Raw genomic sequence first — 11,489 nt, forward strand, 5'->3', positions numbered from 1 at the left:
TACATGAACATAACAGGAAATGTCAATATTCAAAATTAAAAAATTCTATCATGCCAAAATAAATAGTTCCAATTGTTCATGTTTAATACATAATATTGAATAGTTTCATTTCCTCTGATCTTCCAAACACAGTTCAATATTATAGCATGCTTTACAGGAAAGTATTTAAAGTGGGATTTTAAAAATTTATGGTTGCTACGTTACTGGTATTACAACTGGTTAAAGCTTCAAAGTCTAGTAGACTTAACTCCAGTCCTTTGTATTAATTATCCAGGGATAATATTTTTATAGTATGCTCTTATATTGCAACTATCAGACAAACAGATCATCTTTAACGAATATTATTTCATGAACCCTAAATTAATCAAAACACAAATGTTTTAAGAATATAAACTTTTGCAAATAAAATCAGATAAATGAAATCTCTCATTAATTTAATGGTATCCTTTAAGGTTTTTTTTTTTTTTAATACATTCTTTTAGGAACAACTTAATATCAAGAGAAACATGTCCATATTTGCAACTTACCACTGGATCTGTTGGATGAAAAATATTTAATAACCGATTACAGATCTCTCTTGGCAAAATATGGTCTTGACTTCCAGTGTTTCCGGGGCGGATGCCACGCAATGCCAAAAAAACTGCTAGTGGAGATCCCATACAGAAGAAATTCTCAACCTAAAATGATAAAGTAATCCTAAATTACAAAATATGGTTAAGTTTCATTTTTCAAAGAATTTGGGTATACTATATGGTAAATTGGGAGCTCTGGTAGCATAGTGCCTAAGGCACTTGACTGCTAACCAGAAGGCTGGCAGTTCAAACCTACTAGCCACTCCTCAGAAGGAAGGCTGGGCAGTCTACTTCCCTAGTGATACTGCCTTGGAAACCCAAGAAGGGGTTGCTATGAGTCGGGTCCGACTTGACGACACATAACAACATATGGTAGAATACAAATAATAAAATTTTTATTAAATAATGCCAAATAATACCTTTATCCAGATGGCGTATCTAAACTATCTGCTATCTACAGTCATCATTAAATACTCTGGATCAATTTTTTCTAGCAGCAACTTCCTTTCTTTAAATCTAGTAACACCATAAAGAATGAGAAGAGAAAGAAAATAAGATCATTTCATTGTTTGTGCCTGTTTCTATATATAAAGAATCAAAGCTTTATTGAGCTACTATTTTGTGTAAAGTAATATGCTAGGTAGGTGAGAAGAATATAAAGACCAATAAGGCAGAGTCTTTCCAGTAGGGGTGGCAGAATAAAGTAAACATATACTAGAGAGTGAAGAGTGCTATAAGAGAGCAGAGACAGGAATAATTCCAACTCTGTGGGTTTTACAGAAGAGGCAGCACTTGCACTGGAAAAAGACGAAAAGAATTTCCAGTTAGGGCTGAGACACTGGGGCCAAGCAGAGGACATTTCAGATACAAACACATGAGCTAAAACTAAAGCAGAGGCAGAGAATAATGTACCTTAGAGAAAAAAAAAAAAAAAGTCTGATATGGCTGAAAAATTGGGTATGTTGAAAACGCAGTTTGGAATGAGAATGTACAGAATTCTGACTCTTTGACTACGAAGCAGTGAAGGAGAACAGAATTTGACCTATGTTTTAGGATGTTAAGCTTCGTAATGCTGTGGGGATAAATTGGAAAATCGAGAAACTGGTGACGTAGAGACAAAGTGGGAAACTACTGAAAGAGTTTGCTGTTGGTTGCTGTGCAGGTGATTCTGACTCATGGCGGTACCACGGTGCTGAGTAGAACTGCCCCACAGGGTTTGCAAGGCTATGATCTTTGGGAAGCAGACTGCCAGGCCTGTTTTCTGAGGCATCTCTGGGTGGGCTAGTAGTTGAGCACTTAAGTGTCTGCACCACCCAGTGACTCCGCTGAAAGCGTTTAGGCCAGAGATAACCTGAACCAGGGCAGGGTAAGTTGTTCCATTCAAAAATAACAATATGAGAGGGCAGGGTGGAATCAACGTGCTTGAATGGAGGTGGAAATGATGAATGCATCAGAAACAACTCACAAGGTTTGTGTCTAGCTGTATCATTTGTAACAGGAAACTCTAAGTCAATCTTGTTTTTTTCACATTGGATTTTAGGTATCTATAAGTAACTTCTAATATGTAGCTGAAAACTTAGGTCAAAAGATATAGAAGTGCATGTGTCATCATCCAGGTCTGTATGTCACCATCAAAGAAGTGGCATGTAAAACCAAGAGAGTGGGTGAGATTTTCTAAAGTGCAGAGAGTAAGAGGTGGGCTGTAGATTGAACTATGAAGGATGCTTTATTTAAAGAAGAGGTGAAAGATGTGGAGCTACAAATCAAAACCAAAACCAAACAAACCCACTGCCGGTGAGTTGATGCCAACTCACAGCAATCCTATAAGATAGAGTATAACTGCCCAACAGGGTTTTCAACATTGCCTCATATCTGGTGGGTTTGAGCTGCTGACCGCTGATTAGCAGTCAAATGCTTTAACCACCGAGTCACCAGAGCCCTGGAGCTACAAAAGAAAAGAGTGAAAGGAGAAAGAGAACCAGGACAGTACAATATCACAGAAATGAAGGGAGGAGAGGGCTTCAAGAAAAATAGGGTGGTCAACAGCATTCGATTATATACGGACTGCATCATCTCTTTCTCCTAAAAACACCCTACTTCTCACATCCCCAACATCTAACAATAGATTACATTTCAACTCATCATCTCTTGTATGGACTCTATTGTAATAGTGTCCCCATTCTTTAAACACTTTATTTTTCAGAGCAGTATTAACTTTACAGAAAAACTGTGCAAAAAATACAGAGGGTTCCCGTAACAGCACCCCCAACCACTGTTTCTATTATTTTTGCATTTGTGTGGTAAATGTTACAATTGATAAATACTGATATATTATTATTAACTAGACTCCATAGTTTACATTATACTAGATTCACTTATTTTATTGTGTTGTGGGTTTTGGCAAATGCATGCCTATGTGTCTACCATTACAGTATCAAATAAGATGAGTTTCAATGCCCTAAAAATGCCCTCTGCTCCACCTGTTCATTCTCTGCTTCTCTGAGTCCCTTACAGCCACTTATCTTTTCACTGTCTCTGAAGTTTTGCCTTTTCCAGAATGTCATATAGTTGAAATCATGTAGTATGTACCTTTTTGAGACCGGTTTCTTCCACTTAGCAATATGCATTTAAGGTTCTTCCATGTATTTTTGTAGCTTGATCGCTCTATTATTTTTATAGCTGAATGATTCTCCACTGTAATGGATATACTACTTGTTTATTCATTTACGTATTGAAGTACGTCTTGCTTCCAGTTTTTGGAAATTATGAATAAAGCTGCTGTAAACATTTGTGTATAGGTTTTTAATATGTTCTCAACTTATTTGGGTAAATACCTAGGAGCATGATTGCTGGATTGAATTGTAAGCCTATAGTTAGACTTGTAAGAAACTGCCAGAATGTTTTCCAAAGTAGCCATACCATTTTGCATTCCTACCAGCAGTAAATGAGAGTTCCTGTTGCTCCACAACCTCACCAGCATTTGGTGGTGTCCATGTTTTAGACTTTACCTGTTCTGATCAGTGTGTAGTCCTACATCCTATTTTATATACCTTTAATCCCTTCCTCACAATGTATCCAGAGTGATTTTTCCTTTTTCCAAAATGAATACATGTTCTTGATTTTTCCATTTTGAGACAGTCCCTTTATGTTACAAAGGAAATTTTTTTTGGGGGGGCTAAGGATTGGATGACTTCAACATGCTTGAAGACTGAAAACAACTATGCTAAAAAAATTAAAAATATAAGTAAAAGCATTTGAAATAATAGGTAAGTGCAGAGATGAAAGCACAGATCGATACACATGTATGTGTAAGAACACACATTCTCTCTCTTTCTACCTGCCTAGTTTGAATAGAAATACATGCACACAGACACAAAGGGGAAGGCCCTCAACAAGATGATAAATACATATACATACACACACACACACACACACACAAAGGGGAAGGCCCTCAACAAGATGATAAATACATATATATACACACACACACACACACACAAAGGGGAAGGCCCTCAACAAGATGATAAATACATATATATATACACACACACACACACACACACAAAGGGGAAGGCCCTCAACAAGATGATAAATACATATACATACACACACACACACACACACACACACAAAGGGGAAGGCCCTCAACAAGATGCATAAATACATATACACACACACACACACACAAAGGGGAAGGCCCTCAACAAGATGATAAATACATATACATATATACACACACACACAAAGGGGAAGGCCCTCAACAAGATGCATAAATACATATACACACACACACACACACACAAAGGGGGAGACCCTCAACAAGAAGCACTGACATGGTGGTTGTACCCATGGGCTCAAGCATAGCAACAACTGTGAGGACAGCGCAGGACTGGGCAGCGTTTTGTTCTGTTGTACACAGGGTCACTGTGAGTCGAAGTGGACTGGATGGCAACTAACAACAACAACATATATACGTGTATTTATCCAGCATTTCTACTTTACTCCATTTAGCAATATTCAATTTTACTGAGATCGAGTATAAATGTCATTTCTTTGTTAACCTTTCCAGGCCAAAATTAAAACTTCCTTCTCTTGTGCATATATTCTACAAACTGAAAATAGTACCAATAGCACTGTGTTAAAGTAACATACACAGTTATATCCTGAGGGCTGAGCACTGTCTTATTTATTCTTAGTAGAATTCAGAAACTAGTTGTGTCCAACATATAGCATATGTTCAATAAATACTAACTTGAAAGAATAATTAAGCTTTCATTTGAATCCTAATGGTGCATTTAGTACGACGTTTAAAAAAAAAAAAATACTGAGACAAATAATGAAAATCTTATCACTCTCTTCTTACCTTAAATCTTAAGGCAGGTGTTTGTGTCATAGATGATGCCTTCAATCCATGCAGTCGTTCTTCTATCTCCCTCAGCCTAGGAAGTGGCATGAGATTGCACACATACATATACTTACAATTTCACAAACATTAGATGATGACTAGTTCACGAAAGTATAAGGAAAACAATGACTCATTATTCTATCTCTCAGATCAGTAATCTTCATTGATAAGGATCCCAAAAGAAGCTCTTAGCAGGTATTCTGAGGATTAGAGGTACTTTTATAATTGTTTTATAAATTTTAGAGACTTCCTATGCTACAGTGGGTACACTGATTGCACACTATCAATCTTCATTGACAGTACTTAATAAATAAATTGATAATAAATGTATCAATCTTCATTGATAGTATTTAATATCAATGTACCTGCTGTAGCACAGGAAGTCTCTAAAATTTATAAAACAATCATTAAAAGTACCTCTAACCCTCAGAACACCTGCTAACAGCTTCTTTTGGGATCCTTTAGTGAAATGTGAGACACATACAAGCATGAATATATACACACACATACACACACACACACATCTTTTAAAAAATGACACCAAATGGTTAATACCAAACACACTATTATTCTATGACTTACTTCAATCATTTTAACAGCTATGTTAACTGTCATATGGATGAATCATAATTTATTAACTCTAATTGCTGATGAACACTTCGGTTGTTTCAATTTTTTTCCCATTACATTTTTTCTTATCTATTTACATTAAGGGAGAACTGGTGGTGAAGTGGTTAAAAAAATTAGGCTGCCAACCAAGAGGTCTGCCATTCAAACCCACCAGCTAGTCTGTGGAGAAATATGAGGCAGTCTGCTTCCTAAAGATTTACAGCCTTGGAAACCCTGTAAGGGTACTTCTACTCTGTCCTATGTTGTTGTTGTTGTTGTTATGTTCCATCGAGTCAGCCCTGACTCATAGCGACCCCTCCTTGGGTTTCCGAGGCAGTATCTCTACGGAAGTAGGACTGCCCAACCTTCCTTCCAAGGAGTGGCTGGTGGGTTTGAACCGCCAGCCGTCTGGTTAGCAGGCAAGTGTCTTAGCCACTATGCTACCAGAGCTCCCATAGGGTTGCAATGAATTTGAGTTATTTACATTAAACAAACAATGGAATTAATTAAAAAAATAAGTACAGGTCATTTTCTAAATCTTTTTTTTTTTAATTTACTGGATCTTGTATGTCTAAAATGCTGCTGAGGCTTGCCAAACATGACAATTTCTTTTAAAACTATCAGTTATTTTCACACCGTAAGATTTATTTAACTAGCTGATGGAACTTAACAAGATTCTAAATGAAATCCTTAGACAACTTTCGTAAGACTAAAACAAAACTAAGACAAGCTGAAAGTAAAAAAAATTTAGTGAATTTAACTGGCTATTTTTATATAATGCCAAAACTAGCAAAATCTGTGACTCTTCACTGTGTTATCAGAATTGATAAGATGAAGTTGGGTCACTGATAGGACAAGGAAGACAGGGCATGTAACTCTAGATGAAGATAGGAATGCAGCAAAGAATGAAAAGAATACCAGTAAGTCCCCACAGGACCAAATAATTATAAAATCTACCAAATGTAAAAAGGGTTTTAAAATAATTTTTATAATAATAAGAAAGGCAGAGATCCAAATCTAAAGATTAGTAAAACTACAAAAAGGAGGATGACAAAATAATTTATTTTATGCTCTAAGAAAACTGCGTGTAATTAGCATGAAAATTAACAAATACTTTCTGGATTAACTGGGCATGTTACCTATTGTATCCTGAACAATATACATTTTTCTTGATCATAAAAATCTTAAGTTTCCCCCTTAGTAGTCTATTAAAAATATTTTTCATTCTTTTAAGAGAGTAGGATTTCCTACCGTTGTTTTGTTATATAGAGTTCATCAAGAAGATGTCGTTTTTCATAGCTCATCCACTGTTCATCAAGCAATTCTTCTTCCTTCTGCAGCAACTGTTCATAGAGCCGAACTGGATTCCAGCCAGTCATTATATCGTAAGTGATTACACAACCCAAAGAATGTGACACTATTGAAACTTTACCCCCTTTTTCTTCAAAGTCTGGATTCCGAGAACAGAAAAGGGAGTATAATCGATTCAATTCTTGCTGAAGGCCTTTAACTAGCTGTTTGAAACAGGAAAACATTGTATTAGAGTTATCACTGACTGCTACAAACTATTTCTAAATTCAAATACATTAAGAAAGAAAATGTACATTATTGGCCAATATGCCAAAACAAGGTTATATACCTAAGACAGAAAAGGCCTATGTGAGGCTAAAATATTTTACCATGAAATAGAATATTCAATGGACAGCTTCTGAAGAGTTGATGATTTCATCTGTTTTGATAATTATATACTTGAATAGAACTGGTCTTTTTATTTCCTTATTAAATCTCTGGTAGCGTAGTACCTAAGGCACTTGACTGCTGACCAGAAGACTGGTGGTTCAAACCCACCAGCCACTCCTCGGAAGGAAGGTTGGGCAATCTACTGCAGTGATACCACCTCAGAAACCCAAGGAGGTGTCGCTACGAGTTGGGTCCAACTTGATGGCACGTAACAACAAGAATAACATTAGATTTCAATGTGGTTATATTTTCTATCTTTGCCCATTGCTTATATGTACAGGAACATTTGTGGTCAAGACAAAACATTATGATTTGAAAAGCAAACTTTTTAAATGGCCTTGCACCATCTCTCAATGGTTCTATAAACACCCATTCAACAACAGAAGGAGAGCGTCACCTCTATGTTGTAACAAAAAAGTCTACTCTAATTGCAGCTCCCCCTTTTTCTTTTCTAATCCAATTATACTTTCCTAGTTAGGTTCCATTTGTGACCAAATATATTCATTTGGGACATAAAAGCCAAGATTAATGTGATTTTAGTTTTATTAGGTCTACAATATTATCTAATCAAGCCAGCTAACACCTCTTTCACAATAGATCGCTTTTCAAAATAATTTCTAATTCCACACCACTACTCAAAAGTTAAAATTTATGAAGACAATCAACTCAAGGGGAAGATAACAATATTTTCAAGAATGAATCCAACACAAAAAAGTATACTTGAGGAATAGAATTAGTCCTTTGTCCTTCTCCCCATATCCAGATTTTTGGTGTCCATATGTGCTTACCAAACTAATGAAGGAATCAGTATAGTAAGAAACCATTTAAGTTTTTTTAATATGAAGTAAATTAATCACTGGTAGAAGTATATATTCTTTTCTTACTTTTTTAAAAAAAATTTAATTTGGGGAGTTTGTCTTAAAAATGAACAGATTAAGTGCCTTTTGCCAGAATACTTACATATATACCTTTTTGTGGTTCTAGATTTATATAGTGTGGATCTTAAAATCAAAGCCTTTAAAAGGTAAAACTGTTAAGAAGTATTGCTTTTAAAGTTCACTTTACCTAAGTATTAGCTTTGTCTTTGCTGCCCCTAATGTAGACATACACAAAATGCACAATTCTTTTTAAGTTTCTCATGTTACTAAAGTAATGGCCAAATCACCACTTGTCTGTTAGTTGGTCCTACTGTGGTGGCCTGCATGTTGCTGTGATGCTGGAGGCTATGCCACTGTTATTTCAAATATCAGCAGGGTCACCCATGATGGACAGGTTTCAGTGGACCTTCCAGACTAAGACACACTGGGAAGAAGGACTTGGCAATCTAATATAAAAAAAACTGGCCAATGAAAACCTTAGGGATAGCAGTGGAACATCATCTGACATAGTGCTGGAAGGTGAGCCCCTTAGGTTGGAAGGTACTCAAAATACTACTGGGGCTAGAGTTGCCTCCTCAAAGAGTGCACTTACTAATGTGGATGAAGTAAAGCTTTTTACTGATTTTGCTGATGTTGCAGGACTCAAATTGAGAAGAAACAGCTGCAAACACCCACTAATAATTGGAATATGGAATGTACAAAGTATCAATCAAGGAAAACTGGAAGTTGTCCAAATGAAATGGAACTCATGAAGACAGATAACCTAGATAAAATAGATTGATATTAGCCCTTTTAAATCAGATAATCATATGGTCTACTACGCCAGGAATGAAAACTGAAGAGGAATGGTGTAAAATTTGACTGCTAACCAGAAGGCTGGTGGTTCAAACCCACCAGCCACTCTGTGGAAGGAAGACTGAGCAATCTATTTCCATAAAGATTTACCACCTTAGAAACCCAATGGGGGTTGCTATGAGTCAGAATCAACTCAAGACTGCTGCAACCATGCCAAAGATGAAGAAATTGAAGATTTTCTACCAGCTCCTGCAGTATGAAATTGATCAAACATGCAATCAGGATGCATCCATAATTACTGGTGATTGGAATGCAAAAGTTGCAAACAAAGAAGGATCAATAGTAGGAAAATATGGCCTTGGTGACAGAAATGACATAGGAGATGACATGACAGAATTTTGCAAGACCAACAACTTATTCAGTGCAAATACCTTTTTTCAACAACATAAACTTAGACTTCACTGGACAGAATATACAGGAATCAAACTGACCTCATCTGTGGAAAGACACAATGGAGAAGTTCAATATTGTTAGTCAGAACAAGGCCAGGAGCTGACTGTGGAACAGACCATTAACTGCTCATGTACAAGTTTAAGCTGAAGCTAAAGACAATTAAAAAAAGACCATGAGAGCCAAATATGACCTTGAGTATATGCCACCTGAAATTAGAGACCATCTCAAGAACGGATGCTGTGTGGTGCGCTTCAGACCAGGAAGTGAGAGAAGCAGTTTGGAACAACTAAGGGAGACAAACTTGTCCATCAGTTTGTCCTACTGTGGTAGCTAGCATGTTGCTGTGAGGCTGAAGGCTATGCCACTGGTGTTTCAAATGTCAGCAGGGTAAGCCATGGTGGACAGGTTTCAGTGGAGCTTCCAGACTAAGACAGAACTGAAGAAGGAAAAAGCCATCTATTTCTCAAAGAATTGGCCAGTGAAAACCTTATGAATAGCAGTGAAACACTGTATGATATATAACTGGAAAACTTTACTAATAGCTCTGTAACACTGTCCAATATAGTGCCAGAAGATGAGTACCTCATGTCAGAGGGCACTCAAGATATGACTGGGGAAGAGCCACCTCCTCAGAGTAGAGCTGACCTTAATGAAGTAGATAGAGTATAGCTTTTGAGACCTCCATTTGCTGATGTGGCACAACTCAAAATGAGAAGGAACAGCTGCAAATATCTATTAATAATTGGAACACAGAACGTATGAAGTATGAATCTAGGAAAATGGGAATTGGTCAAAAGTGAAATGGAATGCATAAAGATTGATATCCTAGGCATCAGTGAGCTGAAATGGACTGGTTTTGGCCATTTTGAATCAGAACACCATATGATCTACTATGCCAGGAATGACAAACTGAAGAGGAATGGCATGGCGGTCACCGTCACAAAGAAGACTTCAAGATCTATCCTGAAGTGGAGCGAGTAGCTGGACCTGTGGGCTCGGGACCATAGTCACAGGGACATCAAGCTCAACTGGCATAACATACTACACAAAACATTGTTTCACATCCTACTTTGGCGAGTAGCGACTGGGATCTTGAAAACTTGCAAGTGGCCATCTAGATGCAACGATGGGTCTCTCCTCATCCACAGCAAAGAAGAATGAAGAAAACCCAAGATGCACGGAAACAATTAATCCAAGTGACTAGTACACCAGGTGATCCTCAGCCTATATGACTACAAGACCAGAAGAACTAGATAGTGCCTAGCACCACTATCAACCACTTGAAGGGGGATCTATGCAGGAGATCCTGGACAGAGTGGGAGAATAATGCGGAACAAAACTCAAAATCATTAAAAAAAAAAAAGGGACCAGGTTTGCTGGTCTGATAGAGATTGATGGAACCACTGACTATGGCCCCTAGCTGCCCTTCAGGTCTGGAACTGAACCCCTTCCTGTGGCTTCTAGCCAAACAAAAGATAGGCATTGAGTTGAGCATTTACACTGGGTAGATACAATCCTTGGAGAGATTGGTCATGGGATAATGGAAGGGCTGTGTATGCACAGGAAGACAGCTCAGGGGGCAGGAGTGCATGGGACAAAAGGACACAGGGAAGAGGTAACTAAGGGGAGGAAGTGGGAGGGCAGCTGTTGCATTGTGGGAAATTGCAATCAATGTCATGAGACAAAAGTGTATGTGAGTGAGCTGCTGTATGGAAAGTGAATTTGCTCTGCAAACTTTCACCCAAACCACAATTAAAAAAAAAAAGAAATAAGGAAAAAAGATCTATCCTGAAGTAGAATCTTGTCAGTGATAGGGTAATATCCATATGCCTATGTGATAGTTGGAACTGTATGTCAACTTGGCTGGACCACAATTCTGTGTGGTTTAAGCAACTGTGATGTGGGTTGTTCCAATGATGGGATCAAATGTATATGTTCTGAGCAGCCAATACGTTGAAAGGGAGTTTCCCTAGGGGTGTGGCCTGCTTCCAGTATATTTATGGACATCCTGGGAAAAGAGACACTCTTCTGTGGATC

The 11,489-nt window shown here is 37.5% G+C and overlaps 1 protein-coding gene across 1 annotated transcript in view; it reads right to left on the bottom strand.

The window, feature by feature from the left end:
* DDHD1 (DDHD domain containing 1) overlaps positions 1–11,489 on the bottom strand; it is a 96,690-nt gene that overhangs the window by 16,790 nt on the left and 68,411 nt on the right. Inside the window, exons 9-11 of the mRNA XM_042781984.1 lie at positions 6,838–7,100; positions 4,936–5,011; positions 528–677 (exon numbers count right to left, since the gene is read on the bottom strand). Coding sequence (XP_042637918.1) covers positions 528–677; positions 4,936–5,011; positions 6,838–7,100 — 489 coding nt within the window. The remainder of the gene's footprint in view (positions 1–527; positions 678–4,935; positions 5,012–6,837; positions 7,101–11,489) is intronic.

Source organism: Orycteropus afer, unplaced genomic scaffold (genome assembly GCF_000298275.1).
Source record: "Orycteropus afer afer isolate SDZICR_OR568_19922 unplaced genomic scaffold, OryAfe1.0 scaffold00214, whole genome shotgun sequence".
In the NCBI taxonomy this organism is placed as follows: Eukaryota; Metazoa; Chordata; class Mammalia; order Tubulidentata; family Orycteropodidae; genus Orycteropus; species Orycteropus afer.